Consider the following 25220-nt stretch of genomic DNA (forward strand, 5'->3'; position numbering starts at 1 on the left):
TGTACTCCACCTTCAACGGCAAATAATTTTCTAAGCACTCCCTCACTAATTCCCAGCTGCCTTTCCAATTCTTTACCTGTTCTCAAAATCAGCACTTCCAATTTAAACCTTCTTAAAATCAGCCCTTCATGTCTCAAATTACCCACAACTCTTTCTTAAACAACTTCACAACGAGTTTTATATTATAATTTTGATTTTTGTATCTTTTGATAGAATGTTGCATGCAATTATTGTTAGAAACCCAGAGAATCAAATGTCATATTTAACAAATATCAATGATTTGCATATTATTAACACGATTAATACAATATAACTTCTTAGAAACTTCACAGGAGTGCTATCAAACAAGTCTTGGTACACAAACAGATACTAGGACAATGAATAAAAAGCTTCAGTCAAAGATTTAGATTTTAAGCAACATCTTAGTGGAGGAGAAAGAAGTGGAAAGTTCTTTTAAGACTGAACTTTACAGCCTAGAATCTCAAGCAACTGAAAACAAGGCCACACCTTGAACTGATCAAAAGAGGGAATGTGCAATAGATTAGAGATTTGGAGGACTGCAGACATCTCTGAGGCTTGTACAGTTGGAGTAGATTACAAAGGTAGGGATTAGTAAACCACAAGTGGATTCAAAAACAAGAATGAGAATTTTAAAATGGAAACATCGCTACACCAGCAGCAATTCTAGATCAGTGAGAAGAGGAATCATGATTGTTGTTTCGATGAACTAAAGTTGACAGAGGATGGATAACAGCAGATCAGGTGAGTGTTGTAATAGTCTTCTTGAGTTCTCTGCATGAATACAGCTCCTGGACAATTTTTGAGTGGTGCTGGACATTGTGCAATCATCAGCGAACATCCCCACTTTTGACCTTAGGATGAAGGGAACATCATTGATGGAACAGCTGAGGATAGCTGAGCTGAGGACACTACCCTGAGGAACTCCTGCAGAGATGTACTGGAGCTGAAATGACTGACTTCCAGCAAACACAGTCATCCTCCTATATAGCAGGTGTGACTCAAACCAGTGGAGAGTTTGCCCTGTGAACCACATTAATTCACACCTTGTGAAGGCTCCTTGATGCTACACTTAGTCAATTGCTGCCTTGATATCAAGAGCTGTTACTTTCTCCTCACCTCTGAAGTTCTGCTATTTTTGTCCATGTTGAACCAAGGCTGTAATGATGTCAGGAGCTGAGCCCTGGTGGAACCCAAACTGGACGTCACTGAGTAGGTTATTGCTGAGCAGTGGCTGCTTGATAGCACTGTTGGTGACACTATCCATTACTTTGCTGCTTGGAACTGGCCTGAGTTGAATTTGAGGAGACTGAAAGAAAGCGCAAATAAAAGAGTGCAGATAGATTTACAAGAATCGTTCCCGGGATGAGAAACTTCAGTTCTGAGGAGAGGTTGGAACAGTTCTCTTTGGAGGGAAGAAAGCTGAAAGGAGATCTGATATAAAAAAATCTAAAGTCATGAGAGGTGTGCATAGTGGAAATAGGGAGAAACCATTTCCCTACATAAAAGTATTTAGAAGGAGAGGATACAAGTTTCCAGTGATTTGCAATGGTATCAAATTTGATGTGAGATAAAACCTTTTTCATTCTACTAGTGGTTTGGGTATGGAATGTACAGCCTAGAAGGATGGTGGAGGCAATTCAATTAAGCCATTCAAGATATCATTTGGAATGATTATTTGAATTGATTAGTACATAAGGGTATGGGTAAAAGGGGGGAGAAAGGCACACAAAGTCATACATAGTTTAATTTATTAAGGACTTGAGAAGCTGGTTGGAGATCTTGTCTGATTTGGTGGCTTTGTCAGAAAATTCGAAATCTGAATCATGGGTTATTTGCATCTTTTCTCTCTTGTAATGTCTGCAGAAAGCATAGCAACACCAGGTGTACCGCAACAGGAAAAATGAGTATGGGTAGCACAAAAGAAAATATGTAATTCCAAATCAGGTGCAGGAGCATTGGAAGCTAGGGATATATTTGCAAACATTGTTGAAGACAGCAAATCTTATGAAAGTGGTTAACAAGGCATATGGGTCCCTGGGGTTTATAAACAGAGATATCGAACACAATCTAAAGTTAGTAATTACAATGAATATTTGTAAACAATGAGTTGTCCTCAACTTGAACATTATGTCCAATTTTGGTCATCATGTTTTAGAAATGATGTGAAGTTTTTACAGAAGGTTCAGAAAAGTTTGACAAGAGTTCAGGATGACGGACTTCAGTTTGTGGATAACTTGGAGAAGCTGGAATTATTTGCTTCAGAAATGAGAAGATTGAGAGGAGATTTAAAAAAGGTATTCAAAAATATGAGGGGTCTAAACTGAATAGAGAGAAATTTTTCTGATTCGGACAAGAGGGAAGAAAACAGAGACACCATTTTCAGGTGAATTGCAAAATAACCAAGGCAGTGAGGAAGTGGTGGCAAAATGGTTGTGTCACTGGTCTAATACAGTACAAGCCCAGGCTAATGAATGACTTATTATTGTCACTTGCACTTTACAGTGAATAATACAGCAAAATACAGTGAAAAGCTTCAACTGTCGCCACAATGTGGTGTCACTTTGAACAGTTTAAGAATAAGAAGAGTTAAAAGGTATAACTGAAAGCAAATCCTCCAGCGCCTCGCCTGTGCTGGACCCACCTACTTAAGAGTGACCACTGTTTAGAGGTATCTCTTCAGCACTGGGTTAACCTTGCTGAATCCCATGCTAAACCTAGCTTGAGCTCACAACCAGGAACCCCCGGCTCCGCTGCTGCCTTTATGATGCTATGGGCATAACATGCAGCTGCTGCCTTTCCAGCACCAGGAGTCCCCGCTTTGGGCCTATTGCAACCAGGACCCTGGCTCTGCTGCCAGGCCTGGCAGCTGCCAAGAGTCCAGCTTCAGCTGCAGATGTCGCCTTGCCAGCTCCGTCGCCTTGAGGAGTCTGCTGCTTCTATTGCCACCTGCGATTGCTGGAGAAGCTCTGCCACTGCTGCCATTGGCCCCGAACACCGGGATATCCTTGATGCTGCTGCTGCTGCTGCTGCCTCTAATCGCTGAGAGGCTGCTGCACTGATGCTATCATCCAATCCGCCAAAGAAAAACAGAAGGAAAGAAAAAAATAAGAAGAGCAGAAGTAAAAAGAAAATTAAAAGAAAGAAAGCAGGTGAGAGCATATGAGTCCCAGGCAAGACCCGTATGCAGTTCTGTTACTCTGCTGCCATCTTGATAATTAGTTCAGAAGTTTGAATCTCACAGATTCAATTAATCTGGACTTTTTTAAAATAGAAAACTAGCCTCAAATAACCATAGCTGATTGTCATAAAAACTCATCTGACACACAAATAGGAAAAGGAAATCTGGCCCCATTCGCTCATCTGACCCAAGTTTGACTGGAGAACCAAAACATTTTTCTTTTTAAAAACTGGAATGTACTGCTTGAGAGGGTTGCAGAGGTGAATTTAAATGTGACTTCACATGCACCTCAAGGAGGAAACATTTGTGAGGATTAGGAATATCTGTATTTCTCTTGCAGAGAGCTGGTCCAGGCAAGTCTCCTGTGATTTTAACTGCTCTATAAAATTTATGAATAAAGACCGTGAGAGGACATTGAACCAACTGTACAAAGAGATCTATTCACTTAAACAAGAGCACAAAGATATGGACTTAGAATCATAGAGATATACAGCACGGAAACAGACCCTTTTGGGTGGCATGGTGGCTCAGTATTTAGCACTGCTGCCTCACAGCATCAGGGTCCCAGATTTGATTCCAGCTTTGGGTGACTGTGTGGAGTTTACACATTCTCCCCGTGTCTACGTGGGTTTGCTCTGGTTTCCTCCCACAGTCCAAAGTTGTGCAGGTTAGGTGAATTGGCCATGCTAAATTATCCATGGTGTTAGGTGCATTAGTCACAGGGAAATGGGTCTGGGTGGGTTCCTCTTCGGAGGGTCGGTGTGGACTGGTTGGGCCAAAGGGCCTATTTACACGTTGTAGGGAATCTAATCTAACCTTTGGTCCAACTCTTCCATGCAGACCAGATATCCTAACATAATCTCATCCCATTTTCCAGCACTTGGCCCATATCCCTCTAAACCCTTCCTATTCGTATATCCATCCAGATGCCTTTCAAATGTTGTAATTGTACCAGCCTCCACAACTTCCTCTGGCAGCTCAATCCATACATGTACCACTCTTTGCATGAAGAAGTTGCCCCTTAGGACCCTTATAAATTTTCCCCTCTCAATCTCAACCTTTGCCCTCCAGTTCTGGACTCCCCCATCTCTGGAAAAAGATCTTGTCTATTTACCCTATCCATGCCCCTCATGATTTTATAATGATGTGGAGGAGCTGATGTTGGACTGGGGAGGACAAAGTTAAAAGTCATACGACACTACATTATAGTCCAAAAGGTTTATTTGGAAGCACTAGCTTTAGGAGTGCTGCTCCTTCATCAGATGGTTGTGGAGTATAAGATCATTAGACACAAAATTTATAGCAAAAGATTACAGTGTCACACAACTGAAATGATATATTGAACAAACCTGGATTGTTGAGTCTTTCATCTTTTAGAATTCGTTGCAGGTTTTGGTTCATTAATATGTAAATCCCAGAACTTCTTTGAAGTAACTTTCTCGTGAGGTGACATCTCAGCTCAGACAATGCATTAAAGATGTGAGGTCAGAGCTTGTCTGGATCCCAGTCTTGAGCCAGACTGATTCTACTTCGAAAGTGGAATTTACAAAATATTAAATGGATTGACACTCTGCATTGATAATAAAGCCCATAGAAAGAAAGGTTTTGTAAGATCAAATCATGCTTATTTGTTTGTGAAGGCACGTATCCCCTCTTTGGGTAAAACCTTGCTGCTATTCAGTGGCATTTTAAATAATGTATACGCCTGCATTTACAGCCCACTACTCGTGAGAAGGTGATGAGAAGCTGCATTCCATTTGGGTCGATGGAGCTCCAGGATTTTGCCTCAATTGCAGAATAAAATATTTCCAAGTCAGTTTGAGGACTGGCATGTACAGATGTTGGTCTTGCCATGTATTTGCTACCCCTCTCCTTGAAGATGGTAGTGAAAAGTTTGCTGGGTCAATGACATTTACCTAAAATATTTCATTTAATTATATTTGGGCAGCAAATACCGCATCATACACCGGGGATTTTACCAGGGAAAGGAGTGTGCGGAAGGTATATTGGATGAGAGTGAGGAGAAGGATGTGAACCGGCGTTCGCGGTAGATAAGCCGAGTCGCTCATCAACAGAGGACACCACAAGCTCAGCCTTTCAGCCAGTCTCTGGTGGATCTTGTTTCCTGGTGCAAGTGGGTGCTTGGGGAGCTGTGCTTCGGTCCTCCGGCCGGGGGAGGCGCTAGCTGTGTCACTGTGCCATCCTGGTGTGTGTGTGTGTGTGTGGGCGGCGCGCCGCGGCCTCTCTCCGTCTCCTTGCAGTGGGACAGCACAGCATAGCACTATATGGCAAAGTGAAAGTTAGGTCTCTGTGGCGGTAAAGTTTAGTCGTTTGGAAGCGGACTGTCGCGCGGTGCCCTGCCTCGCACTAAGTTGGGGGCAGCCGCCCTGCGCTCCAAAATGCCCAGACGGTGAGTTCCTGCTCCTGCGGCCGGGTTTCAGTCGCGTCCGGTCGCAGGCCGCGATGCCTGGAGCTGCTGGTGACCAGGAAGCCGGGCAGCGGGCACGATGTGCCGGTTAATTGCTGTGGACACGCTGCAGGATGAGGTCGGGGCCCGCGCAGAGCTGCGTGTGATCCCAGCCCTGTGCTGCTGATAGTCAGGGGCCTGACTCAGGCTGAGGGCCCGAGCGCAGTTAGTCTTCCTTCGCTGTCGTTGTCCGCAGATTGATGCTGGTCTCTGAAAAATATTGGTGATTTCCAATCTGGGTATAGGTTTAAAATTTCTGGTTTCAAGTCCCTGCCCCTAACTTCGAGGGTCGCACCGCTTTTATTTCTTCTGTAAAGTTTGTGTTTATAAAATATGTTTCTGACATTCAAGTTAGCATGATCACGCCTGTCCTTCAAAGATTCTGAGATTTAATTTTTTCCCTAGATTTACCTTTTTTATTTGACTTTTCCTTTTCTAGAGGTAATCCACTCATTCGATTTAAGTTGGGTGAAATGACTTTGCAAAGCTTTTACAGTGAAATTGTTAGTATCGTTTGCTGTAACTTGTGGCTGGAAATTATTTATGTTGAGCAGAGTAGTAGAACAAACTATTGATTTCATATCATTCATGCTTTAAAAAATACATATTTCAGGAAATACTGAAGTTAATTTAGTGGTAAGTGAATGTCTGTTAATAAACTTTTCAATCTGTGTTTTTGCATGTTTCTAACTAGTAGTGTCCAAGATGTTGAATGAGAACCAATTTTATCAGATCTGGCTGATTACAAATGTACCTGTTTTGATGTTTGTGTATTTAATTGTGAATTTAATTGGAAAAAAAGAAGTGGCATCATTTAAGTGTTCTGAACAGGTTCCAGATTTAATACATAATGTGCAGGGTTACCTGAACTTGTTAGGCAGTTGGGATATTGTAATTTGTTTCCCTAGCTTTTCTTCAGAAGAGTAAATCTATCTCTCCACAAGATTGCAGGAGATAAGAACAGGAGAAGATCATATGTTGATTATTACAATAATCAACTCATTACAATTGTGGCTGATATTAGGCTTCAACTCCACTTTTTTGCCTGGTTACCAGATTTCTTTGTTCTCTGACAGTTCAAAAATTAGCCTATCCCAGTCTGACATGTAGTCAGCATTTGATCATCCACAGATCTCAATGGCACAATTCCAAGATTTACAGGCCTTTGAGTCAAAATGTTTTTCACCTCCATCTTAAATGACTATCTCCTTATCTTAAGAGTCAAGAGTGTGGTGCTGGAAAGCATCAGGAATCAGGGCTTTTGCCTGAAATGTCGATTTTTTTTTTTTCCCTGCTCCTCGGATGCTGCCTGACCTGTGCTTTTCCAGCACCACACTCTTGACTCTAATCTCCAGCATCTGCAGTACTCATTCTCACCTTTTATCTTAAGAATCTACCTTGGTGATTTAGCTTCTCCAGTTGGTGGAGACAACCTTTGTGGCAAACTTGTCAAGCTTGTTCTGGATCTTGGTATGTTTTGATGAGATCTCCTCTCATTCTTTGAAATTCCAAAGGCACAGAAGGTCATTCAGCCTGTCATCCCAGGGATCAATCTAGTTAACCTTCACTTGACTGCCTTTAGTCAAACCTTAGACATGGAAATGGAAACTACATTGCATCCCAGTTGTGTTTCAGCAAAGTACTTTACAATTCTAGTAAGATTTTGTTATTCCTGTACACTGTCTTCGTTTAAAGAAGGCTAAGTTACCATTTGCCTTTCTCATTGCTTGCTGTATTTTTATGCTCACTTGGTGCATTCCTTGTAAAGAGCATGCTCAAATCTCTGCGTGAAGGTCTTTTGAGCCCATGACCTGGGTAACATGTTAGTGCATGAATTATTGGTGATACTGTCTTTTAGGTGAGATTTTATTCTGAGGCCCCATCTCTCCTCTTGGATCAATCAAAAAGATATCTGACATTATTTGAAGAAAGGAATATTCTCCCAGTGTCTTGAACAACATTAATTCCTCAACCAACATGATTAAAAATCAGACTATCTTACAAGCATTATTGCCCTTTGTTTTTGTAAAATATTTCTGGTTTTTTATTTGGTTGACCAAAGGAAGAAGCTTCATTTCTTGACATTACACCCTAACTGCAAACTTATTCAGTTATTGAGCAACCTGTCTACATCTATCTAGCTGCTCTGTAACTCCTTGAGCTCACATTTACAACTAGCTCAGTGTCATCAGCAAACGTAGATACCTTACTGTTTGTATCTTCAGCTGAATGATGAATATAGATTGTAATAGCTGAGACCGCAATGTTGATTACTGCAACATTCCCCAAGTCATAGCCTGGCAACTTGAAATTGCTGTCTTTATACAGTGCAATGCTGAAGGTGTATTGTTCATCTCCATTCACTACTTGCCCATGAATCAGTCATCTATCCATGATCATATTTTTGTCCCAGTTCAACTTGCCTGTTTTATTTTTGTGAGACTTTATTGAATGCCATTTGGAAATCCAGGTATATGATATCCACTACTTACCTATATCACTAGTTGCATCCTCAAAATCTCGAATAAAGTTTCCACTTGTAACCAAATGCCTTCTTCAGCTCCACATGAAATATTCTGACTTGGCCTTGATATTCTTCCACGAAGTGTGGTCTGCAATGCTCACTGCCAAGTCTTAGCATGTGAATTTGCAGTATGTTAAGAGTTATTGAATGATCTTAAGACATGAAATATGATTCTGAAAACTGTGATTATTTTATTGATTGGTAGTGAGTGTCCCATGGTGTTTGTTACAGTAAACCAGTGAATCTTTTATCATTCACTCTTTGCACATCCCTATTTTTGTGGCTGCTGTACGACTGTGTACTTGTCATTGCCCTCAAGCATATCCTTGAATTGTACACCAATCAGGCTTCTGAAACCTCACAGGACCAAGAGCTGTACTCGGTACACCAGACCTTTGAGAATGGTGACTATTGGCTTGAGGTGAAAGGCTGGAGACCTGGTCATTGTTTACAGAGGGGCAGGCACACTAACAATGCAGTGACCCGAAACTGATCAACTGGCTGGTCTGATCTCAAGACTATGGGTGCTGGAAGAGCACAGCAATTGATGCTGCCTGAATTGCTGTGCTCTTCCAGCACCACTGATCCAGAATCTGGTTTCCAGCATCTGCAGTCATTGTTTTTACCTCGTTGACCTCAAGACTAACCCAGCAATCAGAAATTGAATTATGCTTTAGATGGTATGTCCCCTGAAAGATGTTCAATATGTATTCGTGGTCCTTTTTGCCGGGAAGTTGAGTTTTCAACTCATTCTTGTTGAAATATTCCAAATGAAATTATGTTAGGCTAAGCTTTGCTTATGTGTCATTGGGTTGACTGTTGAACTTAGAATTGAGAGATTTGAGTCCATGACCCAGGTGGCATGTTAGTGTATGAATAATGGCATGAGGACATTGGTGATATTGTCTTTTGGGTGAGATCTTATTCTGATGCCCCATCTCACCTTTTGGATCAATCAAAAAGATCTCTGACATTATTTGAAGAAAGGAATGTTCTCCCAGTGTCTTGAACAATATTAATTCGTCAACCAACATGATTAAAAATCGGACTTTGTTTTTGGCTCTTAACATATGCAAATTGATTGCCAGATTTTCTGTCGAAACGTAATCTTTGTACTTTCTAAACAGTTTATTGACTAAGAAGTACTTTGGGATGTACTGACAAATAAATATCTATGAAAGGGACTAGAAGAAATTACTTTTCACACTATCCAGGAAGAGTTTTCTTGTGCTTTTAGTTTGATTGTAAACTGTTGGACACTAGTGCACTTGTATTACCATTGCAGATAATTTCTATTTGTACACTGAATGTTAGTGAGCATCACCAGCTCGGCCAGCATTTTATGCCCATCCCTAATTCCCATGGATTCTAAATCGTAGTATTTCATTGGGGGATTTTCACACTGACAGTGCTCTGATGAAAAGAGTAATAGGATTTTGACCCAGCAATAGTGAAGAATCATCAATTTCATTTCAAGGAGGAGAACCTGGAAGTGATGGTGCTCCCATGCCTCTGCTGCCCTTATCCTTCTCATTGGTGAATATCGCAGGTTTGGAAGGTGCTGTAGGAGGAGCTATTGTGAAATTTTCAGATTTTGAACCTATGTCTCTCTGGTTTCTCGTGTGTTGATGTGCACATTTGTTAAACAGCTCAAAATACCAAATCAATGTCTGACTGTATTCAGATGGATTTTAATTTGCCTTTTTTTTGTGATGTTTACCTTAGGTTCATGTCAAAACTGGGAACATGGGTTCCACAATTGTTTGAGAACAAAAGTTATTCAAGTACTAAGCATGGATTGCCAAACAGTATTGAAGGGGGATGAGAGGATTGGAAACAAGATTAAAAATTGTTTAGAAAGGCGTGGGCAAAGAGCAGGAATAAACAGAAGTTTTTCAAGTGCTGGAAGTGCTTTCAGTTCTGTCACTACTTCCGATAATTGTTCAAATCAATGATTTAGATTTCATTCTAAAGGAGGAATCTGAAGTTTGTGGCTCCAGTGTCATGTACAGTTCTTGAAGATACAATTTGAGGCTAGTTTTTCCCATTTGAATTATGTCAACATAAAAGTGAATTTGAAGAACATATTCAAGAAATGCAGTTTATTTTCGCAGGGACTAACAGACGAATCCTTAAGCTGCAATTTCAATTGCAAGTTATTATTTTATGAAAAAGTTACTATGCTGTAAACCAGTTTGAGGGTAAGTTGTATCATGATTAGAGATAATGCATTTGGTTCGCAGTATGGTTTTGTGATTAATCAGTATTGTTTCTAATATAACTGAGATGAATTATTTTGAATGTGATGATAGATACTATATTCAAATCATGAGTGTCAAAAACTGCCTTAATTCCTTGCATCATAACTTAGTTTGTTTTCAAGTGACTTTATTGACAGTGGTAATTAATGAAATCAAAAATGCCATGATTTAGAGTTGGATTTATTTTAATTTCTAATGTTATTGATTCACAAATTTAATCCATATATTTTGTTTATTATTGGAAGTAAGTTATGTATTCAACCAGGCACTCGGGGCAATTTTCCAAGATGTTGTTTCTGAAATGCTGTATTTTCCGCTTGCAGCACCCAGTAGTTATTATTTTGGGCTCATCAGATTAAAAGGCTGTTGACCCTGTTCTGGAAGGAGGTTCGACAGAATTGACTTCAAAATGTCTGGAGGGTTTTGCAGTGCTACTCTTCTCTGGCCGTAATCCTGTCTATATCTTGATGAAATGGCAATAAAAGAATTCAGTACCCACAGTATTGTCATACCTTACCGACATGTAAAAATGCCTATGTTTAATTTGGTGGTATCCTGTCAGGAAAATAGAAATGAAATAGCACAAAATCATAGAATAGGTACAGTGCAAGAGATCCTTTTGGCCCATTGTGTTTGCACTGGCTGGCTGAGCATTTTAAACTTGGTGCATTCTCCTCATCGTCCTGCAGATAGTTTCAATTTAAATAATCATCCAATGCCCTCTTGAATGCCTCCACCACACTTCCAGCTGTTGTGAGAAAATAATTTTCTTGCCTTGCGTTTTACATTTTTGCATAACATTTACAAATTGTGCTGTCTGTTCTTGATCCATTGAGTGAGAAGTGTCTCTTCATTTTGTGCATACCCCGCGTGATTTGTGATAACTTATATCAAATCTCCTCTTAGCCCCCTCAAGGAAAAACAATCGCACTTTCTCCAATCTTTTCTCATGACTGAAGTCTCTCACTGTTGGAACCATTCTTGTAAGCACCTTCTTCACACTCTCCAATGCATTCAGATCATTCTCAGAACTTTACATCATACTCCAAAGTCTTGTGTAAATTCATTTTAAGTTCCTGATCTTGTACTCTATGCCCACTATTTATGACATCTAGAATCCTGTATGCTTTCTTATTTGAATTTTTTCAGTGTTGTTCAAAAGTTTTTAACTCTATGCCTTGAAATAGTAAATGAAGAGGTATAAACAAGCAGGTTGTGGATTACACCTTAGAAAGAAAGCATTAAAAATGTTCAGCACTGAGTGAGGAATGCCTCCAGGCCGTGAGACACAAGAGCAGCAGGAGACCATTTGGCTCTTTTGAGTCTGCTCCAACATTCAGTGAGATTATGTCTGATTTGATGATCCTGAACTCCACTTTTCAGCCTTTTACCCATAACCCCTGATTCTCTTCCTGATTAAAAATGTTTATATCAGCCTCAGAATATACTGAATGACCAAGCATCCACAGCACTCTGAGGTAAAGAATTCCACAGACTGTCCCAGCTCCAGGAAAGTATGCAGAACCTGCTCCTGCTGCAGACGATGGGGTTGATGTCACGGAGGTTCTAAAGGAGGTGAAGGGCCAGCAAGCCTCGCTCTTTGCCTCGGAGGCCTCCAAGATAATCTTCCGGCCCAGGGTCCGCTCAGTGGAGCAGGACGAGATGTGCTCATGTTTCTTCCAGAAGGTGCACAAAGCTCCGTGCTCAGCAGCCTGAAGGAAGAAGATGGCTCGATAACGTCATCTCAGGCTGACATCATGAGGATCAGCAAATCATTCTATGCTAGTCTGTATGACGCGAAGCCGACCGACAGCACAGCCTCCCAGTCGTTCCTGTCCTCTATCACGGAGGTCTTAGATGACAGAACACGGGAGAGGCTGGACCAGCCGCTGTCTCTGGACGAGCTGACCAAGGCCCTCGAGTCCTTCGAAAAGAATAAAACTCCCGGAAACGATGGCTTATCGGTCGAGCTTTATTCTGCTCTGTGGAACTTGATTGGCCAGGACCTCCTGGAGGTGTATGTCAGTATGCTTCGGGCAGGTACCATGAGTGAATCCATGAGGAAAGGCATAATCACCCTCATCTACAAGTGGAAGGGGGAGAGGGAGGAACTCAGAAATTGGAGACCAATCTCACTCTTGAATGCGGATTTCAAAATTCTGTCAAAGGTAATCGCCAACCGGGTCAGGTCTGCTCTGGGGTCGGTGATTCACTCTGCAATTGGATCAGACTGCTCTACACCAACATTGTCAGTGGAGTCTCAATCATTGGGTAGGAATCAGATAGCTTCTCAGTCAGATCTGGAGTCAGGCAGGGCTGCCCTCTCTCTCCTGCCTTGTTTGTGTGCTGCATAGAGCCATTTGCCGAGTCCATCAGGAAGGATGTGAGCCTGAGAGGGGTGACTATTCCTGGCAGTGGGGGCCTGCAGGTTAAGGTCTCCCTGTACATGGATGACGTCGCCGTTTTCTGCTCGGATCCGCTGTCTGTGCACAGACTCATGTGCATATGTGACCAGTTCAAACGGGCCTAGGGGGCCAAGGTAAACCGAGGCAAGAGCGAGGCCATGCTCTTCGGGAACTGGGCCAACCAATCCTCAATCCCCTTCACCATCAGGACCAACCACCTGAAGATGCTGAGTATTTGGTTCGGGGGTGCTGGGGTGTGCACCAAGTCTTGGGGAGGGACTTATCAGCAAAGTGAGGCAGAAACTGGGCAGATAAAAGCTACGGTCGCTCTCCATCGCGGGGAAAAAACCTGGTCATCAGGTGTGAGGCATTGTCATTGCTGTTATACGTGGCACAGATCTGGCCTATTCCCAGAACCTGTGCAGCTGCAGTCACCCAGGCCATCTTCCAATTTATGTAGAGATCAAAGATGGACCGGGTCCGAAGGGACTCGATGTATAAAGATCTGGGCAACAGGGGAAAAAACACACCCAATGCCACCCTCACCCTGATGGCCATTGCTGTGTGTGGATCCCCGGTTCGCAGACACCAAGTGTCACTATGTACTGAGGTTCTACCTGTCCCCGGTGTTGCTAAGGATGGGCCTAGCCTCGCTGCGGCGGAACGCTCCGAGTAGTTGGACTGTTCCATTTCACCTGTCCTTCGTGGAGAAGTTTATGAAGAAAAACACCTTTGCCCACAAGTCCATCAGGAAGTGGTCAGCACGTAGTGTCCTTGAGCCCTTTCGGGAAAAGGAGAGGGCGGATCCTATCGGGTGGTTCCCTGAGCAGACTGTCAAAGTCATTTGGCAGAATGCCTCATTGCCAGAACTTTCCAACAAGCACCAAGACATGGCTTGACTGGTGGTGAGAAGGGCTCTGCCTGTGAGATCCTTTATGCACACCCGGACACTCAGCCGCACCGCATGCTGCCCTCTAAGCAGCTGCGGGGGGGACGAGACTGTCACACACCTCCTTCTGGAATGTGTCTATGCAGAAGAAGTCTGGAGAGGAATGCAGTGGTGTTTGTCAAGGTTCGTCCCGAGCAGCGCCGTGATGCGTTACTCCGTGCTCTACGGTCTGTTCCCCGGGACGCACACCGAGACGAACATCAACTGTGTCTGGAGGATCATCAACTCAGTGAAGGATGCTCTCTGGGCGGTCTGAAACCTGTTGATCTTCCAGCTGAAGGAGTTCACCCTGACTGAGTGTTGCAGACTGGCACATTCCAAGGTCCAGGACTATGTGTTGAGGGACGCACTGAAGCTTGGGGCAGCTGCCGCCAAGGCGCGGTGGGGAAAGACCACTGTGTAACATCTGCCAGCCTAAGAAGAACAGGGGGCCCATGCAGTCATTTGAGCTCTGCTGATGTCTCAGCTAAATATATGGATATATGATTGATAAACGTACAGACCTGTATATACAAATGATAAATTCTTATCTCTGTATGCAAAGAAATGGAATGTTTCTGGTAACCGCCACCAGGACAGAACCCCACTGGTCCTCACCTACCACCCCACCAATCTCCATGTACAGCGTATCATCCGCCGTCATTTCCGCCACCTCCAAACGGACCCCACCACCAAGGATATATTTCCCTCTCCTCCCCTCCCCTATCAGCATTCCGTAAAGACGACTCCCTCGTCCGATCCACATCCCCCATCAACCCAACCTCCACTCCTGGAACCTTCCCCTGCAACCGCAGGAGGTGCAAGACTTGCGCCCACACATTCCCCCTCACCTCCCTCCAAGGCCCCAAAGGAAACTTCCATATCCACCACAAATTCACCTGCACCTCCACACATATCATCTATTGCATCCTCTGCACCCAATGTGGCCTCCTCTATATTGGGGAGACAGGCCGGCTACATGCGGAGCGTTTCAGAGAACACCTCTGGGACACCTGGACCAACCAACCCAACCACCCTGTGGCTCAACACTTCAACTCCCCCTCCCACTCCACCAAGGATATGCAGGTCTTTGGACTCCTCCATCGCCAGACCACAACAAAACGACGGTTGGAGGAAGAGCGCCTCATCTTCCGCCTAGGAACCCTCCAACCACAAGGGATGAACTCGGATTTCACCAGTTTCCTCATTTCCCCTCCCCCCACCTTGTCTCAGTCAAATCCATCGAACTCAGCACCGCCTTCCTAACCTGCAATCTTCTTCCTGACCTCTCCGCCCCCACCCCAGTCTGACCTTTCACTCTCACCTTGACCTCTTTCCACCTATCGCATTTCCGAAGCCCCTCCCCCAAGTCCCTCCTCCCTACCTTTTATCTTAGCCTGCTGGACACACTTTCCTCATTCCTGAAGAAGGGCTTATGCCCGAAACATCGATTCTCCTGTTCCCTGGATGCTGCCTGACCTGCAGCGCTTTTCCAGCAACACATTTTCAGCTTGTTTCTGTATGTATGGCATGACCAACTGTACAGACCATCAAAATATTTTATGAATAAAGTATATTTTTGAAATTAAAAAAAACAATTCCACAGACTGAAAGCCCTCTGGGTGGGGGGTGGGGGTGAATTTTTAAAAAAATCCTTCTCATCTGTCTTAAATGGGTGACCTGTTGGTCCTAGGTTATGCCATCTGATCCTCAACACTCCTACAAAGGGAAACAACCTCTCAGCATTGACCCTGTCAAGTCCCCTCAGAATATTATGTTTTAATAAGGTCTACTCTCATTCTTGTAAACTCCCACAAGTATAAGCTCAACCTCTGATCAAATGAAAATCCATCCCTACCTGGAATCAACCAAGTGAACACCTCCCTACTTTTATATTCTATCCTCTGAGAAATAAAGGCCAACATTTCATTTGCCTTCCCTGCTATCTGTTGAACTTGGATGATATTTTCTTGTGATTCAGACACAAGAACTCTTAAATCCCTCTGCACTGTAACTTTCTGTAATTTGTTCCACATAAGGTAATATTCAGTTCTTCTTCATGCCAAAGTACTTAACTGTACATTTTCCCACATTATATTCTATTGTCAAGTTTTTGCTTACTCAGGTTAATCTGCTTCTGCAGACTGTTTGTGCCATCCTCACCACTTGCTGTCCCACCTATTTTTGTGCCATCTTTAAACTTGGCTTTGGTACATTCACTTTTCTCATTCAAGTCATTAATATATGTGGAAATAAATGTGCCTCCAGCATTGATATCTGTGCACTCCATGAGACCTGAAACTACTGTTGCATCCCAACACTCTTCTACTGTTAGCCAATTCTGTATCCATGCTAATATACTATCCACAACACCATGGGCTCTTGCCTTTTTTGCTGTACCTTTAATGAGTGTCTTTTGAAAATCCAAATTATTACATCAGATTCCCCTTTATCCTGTTTACTACCTCTTCAAAAAAATTTTAATATGCAATTTTCACCTTTTCAGGCAATTTTGTTGTCAATGGCGTTTGTTAGTCTCATTTATGATATTAAATTTGGATAATTGAAGATTGGATGGGCATGCTAATCAAATAAAAGCTTGTTTAAATTATTAGGTGAATGTTTAAATTTAAATAAATTTGGTTCTTGATTGAATCTTTTGCTTCTTCAATCTACCTTGCTTACCTAACAATGAAAACACTTTACTTAGTAATATAGGTTGTAGACAAGGCTGAATGTCAGATTGCTTGGCTGAATAGTATTGTGATTTATTTTTTCAAAAGAATCAGTCAGTGTTTACCATGCTGTTCTATGCATGTTTTGAGGCCTCTCTCAGTTGCCTATGGAAATGAAATACAAGATGTACCTGTTGATTGGATATGAACATATTTCCAAATAGGTACATCGGTTTTGCACTGGAATATCAAAATTAAGTCTGTCTGGGCATGAGGTTTCTTTTGCAACAAAATCACAGCATTCAGAATTAACTTCACCTTCGTGACAGATGAGCACAAAACGTATATGTCATTTCTACATTAACTTGCAAAATTGTTCTCTTTTGAGATGGTATCTTGTAATTTATCAAAGCCTCATTTGATTTTATGCTGAGCATTTTAAGTGGAGGTGTAAAGCTTAGATGCCAGTGGTTAGAGTGATTTCAGAAGGTTTGGGCAATCCTTTGGACCCCCAATTGAGTGAAGCATTATGAAACAGTAAATAATTTGATAACATCCTTGGAGTTGTAACATTTCATGTCTACATTCTCATGCCTTCTAAACCTCAGTCTGCTTCTTTTTGTGCTTTCAGTGTGAATATTTTAAGTAACTTTTAACTTGGATAGTGAAAATGTTATTGGCAAACCCGAAGAAAATTAGTTGAATATTAGGGACAAAAACCATCTGTTTATCGATAGACCATAAGATATGGAAGCAGACGTAGGTCATTCAGCCCATCCAGTCTGCTCTGCCATTTGATCCTGGCTGATTATATTTCTCAACCTCATTCTCCTGCCTTCTCCCTGTAATGCCTGAACCCTGTACTAATCAAGGAACTATCTATATCTTAATTACACTTAATGACTTGACCTCCACAGCTTTCTGTAGCAATGAGTTCCAGATTCACGACCCTCTGTGTTAAGTTCTTTTTTAACCCCTGAGATCCTGACGCACTTGATGCAACTGCAACACACCAACTTTTGTGAACAAGCAAAATTTATTAAGCACTGTACACTGCAAGCTTTGGAGAAACCTTGAACACTTCACCATGCTTACAAGGCATGTCCAGGGAAGCTGTTTGAGCAAAGGAACAGTCCTTCCTCTATATAAAATCTTTACATCACAGTCAGTAATGCTCACAAGGCAACCCCCAATCACTCCCTCGCAGTCACATGTACTCAAGATACATTGCAGTGACCACCTCACCTCCACAAACAAGTGAAATGCAAATCATCCCTTAATGGCCAGATCTGTTGTGAATTGTATTTTTTTTTAACTACAGAGAGTAGTCAGAATTCCAATTATATTTTCATTGATTTCTGAATCGGGGATGAAAATGTAAATCGCTCTATTGGCAAAGAAATGGTTATGTCAATGGCTCTGGATAATAGGAGATGATAAGATAATTTCTTACAATTTACCTGTTAGTCAAGGCATCCCACCCTAGCCTCGGGACATCCAATTTCCTGCAGGTCAGCAGAGCAAGTTAACTTTTTAATATCACACCTGGCTGAAGAAATTCTTCCTCACTTCAGTTCCGAAGGGTTGTCCCTTCACTCTGAGACTGTGTCCTTGGGTCCTAGCATCTCTTGCGAGTGGAAACATCTCCATGTCAACTCTGTCCAGGCCCCTCAATATTCTCCAAGTTTCAATGTGATCCTCCTTATCCCTCTAAACTGTATTGAGTACCGACACAGAACCCTCAACCACTTGTTATCTGACCAACAAAAGTAGAAGTTGCTGGAAAATCCCAGCAAGTCTGGCAGCATCTATGGAGAGAAAGCAGAGTTGATGTTTCAGGTCCAGTGACCCTTCTTCAGAATGGTCTGTTTCTGTTTTTGTTTCAGGTTTCCAGCATCTGCCATTCTTATGGTTTTTGTTTCCTGATATGACCAAGTCCTTCATTCCCAGGATCATTCTTGTGAACCTGCTCCAAACCCCTCCAAAGCTAGCACATCCTTCCTTACATACAGGCCCGAAACCAATCGCAATATTCCAAATGCGGTGTGACCGGACTCTTGGACAGCCTCAGCAACATATCCCTACTCTAGTATTATAGCCGCCCCGAAATTAATGCCGATGTTGCATTTGCCATCCTAACCACCAACTGAACCTGTATGTTAACCTTAAGAGGATCCTGAACGAGGAAGTTGTTGTTGCTTCAGATTTCTGAAGCCTTTCTGCATTTCGAAAATAGTCTACGCCTCTGTTCTCCTTCCAAGCATAACCTCACACTTGGCCACGTTGTATTCCATCTGCTATTGCATTCCACACTTGGTGAGCCTGTTCAAGTCGTTCTGTGGCCTCCCTACTTTCTCAACACTACCTGTGCCTCCACCTATTTTTGTGTCATCTGCAAACTTAGCAACAATGCTGTCAGTTTCTTTTGTATCAGATAAATACTTGTTGTCCTAAGAGTGATTCCTGCGGAATTCCGATAGTCACCAGCTGCCATCCTGAAAAAGACTCCTGTATCCCCAGTCTCTATCTTCTACCAGTCAGCCTCTATCCATGCCAGTACCTGCCGAGGTCTAATCTTATTTCGCAGCCTCCTGTGTGGCACCTTGTTGAAGGCCTTCTGGAAATCACACTGATATCCATTGGCTCTCCTTTGTCTGACTTAGTTGTTATTCAAAGAATTCTAACAAATTTGTCAGTTACAGATTTGTCAGTTGTGACCTCCCCTTGACGAAGTCATGCTGACTCAGCCCTGTTTTACCATGCACTTGCAAATACTTTGCAATCTTATCCTTAATAATGACTCTATTTCGCATCTGCCTCTCTCCATTAGGCATTTTCCAGTCTTCTGAGACTGTTCCTAACTCTAGTGATTTCTGAAAGATGCCTTCACAATTTCCTCAATATTTCCTTCAGAATCGAGTCAGAGTGATGTATCTATTTTACACCTTTCAGCTTCCCCAGCACACCAACTTAGTGATGGCTACTACATTCATCTCTACCAGCTGATTCTTTTGAAGTTCTGGTATACTACTGGTGTCTTCTACCATGTAGGCTGATGGAAAGTACCAATTCAGTTCCTAAGCCATTTATTTGTTCCTCATTACCACTTCCCAAGCCTCGTTTTCCATTCATCTGTTGCGCACTCTTGCCTCTCTCTGACCTTTCATATAACAAAAAAAGTCCAGCAATTTTCTTCGTATTACTTGCCAGCCTACCTTCCTATTTCATCATCTCCCCACCTCTTGCTTTTTCAGTTGCTCCCCACTGGTTTTCAAAGACTTTGAAATCCCCTCTCTTTCCAGTAATCTTTACTGCTTGATATGCTTTTTCTTTTTCTGTTATGCTCTCCTTGACTTTTTTTTTGTCAACCATGGTTGCCTTGTCCTTCCAATAGTGTGTGTCTTCTTCCTTAGGATGAATTTCTGTTGTGCCGCCTCAATTGTCCCAGAAGCATCTGTGATTGCTGCTCCATCTTCCCTTCTCGGCTCCCCTTCCAATCAACCCTGGCCAGCTCTTCCCATGTGTTTGTAGTTACCTTTACTCGAGTGTAATACTTTTGCATCTGATTCAAACTTGTCCTTTTCAAACCTTTGGAGTTCAAAGAAAAAGGAGAACAAGGAACAGACCCTTCAGCCCATCAAGACTGCACCAATGCAACGTCTTTCTAAACTAAAAACCATTTGCCTCTACCCAGTCCATATCCCACTGGTAACTGCTTTGTCAAAAATCTTGTCACAATGCCTCATAAACATTGCTCTTGTATCTGCTTCCGTCACTACGTCTGGCAGCACATTCCAGGCACTGACCACCCCATGTGTAAAAAAAATAACTGTCTCTCGTGTCCTTTAAACTTAGCCCCTTTTGCCTTCAACGTATGTTCCCTCGTAATTGACATTTCTACCCTGTGAAGAAAGACTCCAATCCATTCTATCCATACCTGTCCATAATTTTTGTAAACCTCTATCAGGTTGCCTCACATTCTAGAATGTTCGAGTGAAATCAAATCAACTTTGTCCAATCTCTCCTCTTAACTAATCCCTTCCAAACCAGGTAACATCTGAGTAAACTATTTCTCCCCAATGCCTCCACCATTTGATAGTGTGGCAACCAGAACTGTACGTAGTATTCCAAATGTGTTCGAAAGTTCTATACAACTGAAACATGACTGCTAACTTTTATACTCTGTGCTCTGACCGATGAAGGCAAGCATGCTATGTACCTTCTTAATCATCTTATCCACTTGGAGTGTGACTTTCAGGAATCTGTGGACCTTACACCTAGATTACTCTGTTGTTGATGTGACTAAAGTTTCTACCATTTTCTTTACTTCCTTCTTGCATTAGATCTTCCAAAATGCATCAACTTGGATTTGTCCACATTAAACACCATCTGCCATTTCTCTGCCCAAGTCTCCAGCCTATCTTTATCCTGCTGTATCCTCTAGCAGTCATGCTCACTATCTATAGTTCACCCTAATCTTTCTGTTGGCAGCAGACTTCCTAATCAAGCCACCTACATTCTCCTCCAAATCATTCATAAATATTTCAAACAACCGGCAGTCATCAGTCCCAGCACTGATGCCTGCGGAACACCACTGATCATAGATCTCCAGTCAGAAAAACAGCTTTCCACCACTACTGTCTTCTACGGCTCGCCCAATTCTGTATCCATTTTAGCAGCTGACTGTGGATCCCTTGTGACTTTAGATTTTGTATCAGTTTGTCATGAGTGACCATGTCAAAGGCCTTGTTAAAGTTCATGTAGACAACGTCCATTGCTCTGGCCTCATTGATCATCTTTGCCATTTTTTTGAGAAAGTGACAATGAAAGTTTGTGAAGCATGACCTTCCCTGCAAAAAGTCATGCTTCCTATCGCTAAAATGTCCATAGTTTCCCAAATGTGAGTAAACTCCATCCCTAAGAATCTTTTCCAAAAGTTTCTTTATCACTGACGTAGGCTTGCAAGCCTGTAATTTGCCAGGTTCTCCATGTTGCCCTTCTTTAACAAAGGAACACTGTTGACTATTCTTCAGTCCTATAGGACCTCTCGTGTAACTAAACAGGATACAAAGATTTTGTACAACGACCCAGCAACTTCCTCACCTGTCTCGCTCTGCGTTCTTGGATAGATCCCATCAGGTCCTAGAACTTGTTTACCTTAATACATCTATAAATCATGCAACACCACCTCAGTTTTTATCTTGACGTGCTCCAATATAACCAAATTCCCCTCCTGAGTCTCTCCATCCACCGTGTCCTTCTCTCTTATGAATACCAATGCAAAGTTGAAGACCTCACCTGCTTCTGGGTTGACGTATAAATTCCCTCCTTTGTCCCTGAGTGGACCTACCCTTCCCCTAGCTACCTTTGCTCCTTACATATGTATAAAATGCCTTGGCTTTTTCTTCAGTTCTGATTGCCAAAGGCATTTCATGGTTCCTTTTTGCCCTCCTAATTCCCTCGTTGAGTTATTTCCTGACAGAAATTGAACCCAGATCAACAGTTTCAAAGGCAGTTTGTTGCTATACCATCTCTTTCACCTGAAGCTCCCAAATCAACTCTGTCTTGTTACACATCACCAAATCCAGAATTGCCTGTTCCTCAATGGGCTCCAGCACAAGCTCCACCAAAAAAAAACCTCATCAACATTGCACAAACTCATTTTCTTTGGGATCCACTGCCATCCTGATTTTCTCTGTCCAACTGCATATTCAGTTCCCATGATTACTGCCATAGTGAATTTTAATGCATGACTTTACTGTCTCCTGATTTATTTTCTTTTCCACATGCTGACTACTGCAAGGAAGCCTGGAAATAACTCTTATAATGGTCTTTTTATTCCTGTGTGGTTCCTCACCTGTACCCACACAGATTTTATGCTATCTTGCTCTTGATTTGATGTAATTTCTTTCTAACAAGGCAACCACCCGTCAATCTGCCAATCCTTTCGATAGGACCCATGTTAGTGGGTATTTAGTTTGCGGCCTTGATCACCTTGCAATCATGTCTCTGTGATGCCCCTATCATATCTGCCAATTTCAATCTGTACTACAAATGTCTATTTTATTATACCTTTTGGAATGAACTAAGTGGGCTGAGAAGCATTCAACTAATCTGTGAACTCTGGAGCAGAAGATTAGGAAAAGAGCATCTTAAAAATGTGTAGGTCAAAAAGAGGCCATTTAGTTGACGGTGTCTGCACTGTTTTTGAATTGGGTCAATACAGACTGTTCTCAGAGCTATGTTTTCACATTCCTTCAAATGATTGATCTGTTGATCACTTTAAAATAGTAGCGTGTACATACAGAATGTACTAGTCTTATGTATTAACAAGTTTCTACTGAAGAAAGTATTTCCTAATTTAACTTGTGCTCCTTGACAATTCTAAACTGACCCCTCAATACCTTATTCAGAAAAAGTAATTTCCTGTTCCATTTTCCAGATTATTTTTTAATTTCCAAAGAATTGTAAGCCTTCTGTACTTATTTATTAGTTACAGATTCTCTTTTTCTTAAAAACAAGGCGATGTTCTTATCAGCTATTCAGAGATGTTTTACACAGCTCTGGAACAGGTGGGACCTGGGCCTGAGTCTCCTGGCTTCCAGGTAGGGATACTATCACTGTGCTAAAAAAGCCAGCAAGGATCTCCTTTGCTCCTATGATAAATTGGTAATATTCAAGCATTCTCTAAACCTTTATCCTTTTCTAAAAGTACCTTATCTACATATTGTTTCTCCTTGAAACTTTATTCAAGGTTTCTTTCAATACCTCATTGGACAGTGCTTTCTGAGGCAGTTCCGAATTCCACTTCAAAGATGTTATCCTGCTGATGCTCCACTTTCAAAGACACCAAGTGACCATAGATGTACATGATTTTTTTGGAATAAAGCAATATTGATTTTTGAGGCAACTTATGAATTGTTTCAGATGTTGTTCATTTCTCCTCACCCTTTGAGATCGATCATGATGTTGTTGCTAATGCAGGGTGAGAACAACCAGATGCTTTTGTTGTACATTTTACAGGGCAGATTGCATTATTTGACTCCTTTTGGTTTTGCTTCCTTTCATGTATGCCTTATTAGAAGGAATCTGCGTGCTTCAAAATTGGGTCAAATATTCAAGTTTGAGAATTTGCGAAAACGGATTGTTTTGTTAAATCTCTATTTTGGCTGGAATTAAATAGGTAAAGGGGAATGTTTTACTCCTGTATGTTAAATTGTCATTGTTCACTTTTACAAGTAAGTTACCATGCCGACTAGGTTTCCCGGGCTAGATTGGTCTAACTTGTCTGTCCTTGTCTCTCTGGACCTTTGCTGTTCATGTGCCTTTCCAAATATATTTTAAATTTACCACTTTCTCTGGCATGTCATTTCCTGTGGTCTGCAACAGTAGCAGACTGGCCAACTTTAAGGGCATTTAAATGATCATTGGTTAGGCATGTAGACGAGAATGGAATAGCGTAGATTAGATGGGCTACAGATTGGGTTCACAGCTTGGTGCAACATTGAGGGCCGAAGGGCCTGTACTGCGCTGTTATGTTCTATGTTTTAAAAATTAGCAATCTGTTGCAGTTTACATGCCTTGTTTAGGCCCTCCTGAAATATCTTAAATCTTAACGAACTCTCATTTAATTTCTAACTTGTGTTTTTGGGTAACTTTAGATTAGATTAGATTACTTTACAGTGTGGAAACAGGCCCTTCGCCCAACAAGTCCACACCGACCCGCCGAAGTGCAACCCACCCAGACCCATTCCCCTACATTTACCCCTGCACCTAACACTACGGGCAATTTAGCATGGCCAATTCACCTGACCTGCACATTTTTGGACTGTGGGAGGAAACGGGAGCACCCGGAGGAAACCCACGCAAACACGGGGAGAATGTGCAAACTCCACACAGTCAGTCGCCTGAGGCGGGAATTGAACCCAGGTCTCTGGCGCTGTGAGGCAACAGTGCTAACCACTGTGCCACCGTGCCGCCCAAAACTGAAAATTCAGTTACTCTTACCAAAATAGAAAATTAGTGAATCATTGTATGATCATTATGGCAAGATAATGTACATGATGTTGATAATGTATAAATGTTGATTTTAGAAATTGCACTTGACTCCATGCTGTCAAAATTATAATTTATTTTAGTTACATTTTTAGAAGATTTTTTCCAAATTGGTAGTGATGATTTCTTCATTGTCAGCAAACTGCTTCCACCTTGATCTTTTCCATCAGAGTTAACTACTTTTTGCTTTTCTTCTAAACAGTCTTGCTCCTTACTGATATATGGAAGAGAGAGTGAGGACTGCAGATGCTGAAGGTCAGAGTCGAGAGTGTATTGATTGAAAAGTACAGCAGGACAGGTAGCAACTGAGGAGCAGGAGAATTGACGTTTTGGGCATAAGCCCTTCATCAGGAATCGTCATCAGGCTTATGCCCAAAACGTCAATTCTCCTGCTCCTCAGCTGCTACCAGCAACACCGTGCTTGTCATTGTTTAGCTTTGTATTGCAAAGCAACTGAATTGCAAGTATATACTCCAAGTCTGCTATGTTGTTAAACAACATTGTTCAGGCATGGTCGTTGAAGGGGAAAATTTTGCTAGGCGTTTTGCATAAGGTAATTTGCAAAGGTATACAGATATTGAGATGGGTGTTGATTACCTCAACTATTCCTCAACTTTTCAATTCTGTGCCTTGCCTACTCTCTGACGTGCAGTTTTGCAGTGTCAAACCATTTTGCATGGAAGCAATTCTAACGTCGGAATGATGA

General features: G+C 42.0%; 1 protein-coding gene across 1 annotated transcript in view; it reads left to right on the forward strand.

The window, feature by feature from the left end:
* The first annotated feature begins 5422 nt into the window (after positions 1-5422).
* The window catches only part of cwc22 (CWC22 spliceosome associated protein), a 112811-nt gene continuing 93013 nt past the window's right edge, over positions 5423-25220 (forward strand). Inside the window, exon 1 of the mRNA XM_043693495.2 lies at positions 5423-5609. Coding sequence (XP_043549430.1) covers positions 5599-5609 — 11 coding nt within the window. The 5' untranslated portion in view covers positions 5423-5598. The remainder of the gene's footprint in view (positions 5610-25220) is intronic.

The sequence above is a fragment of the Chiloscyllium plagiosum genome, unplaced genomic scaffold (genome assembly GCF_037043375.1).
Source record: "Chiloscyllium plagiosum isolate Xiang-an unplaced genomic scaffold, Cpla_swu_hap1 HiC_scaffold_7, whole genome shotgun sequence".
NCBI lineage: Eukaryota > Metazoa > Chordata > Chondrichthyes > Orectolobiformes > Hemiscylliidae > Chiloscyllium > Chiloscyllium plagiosum.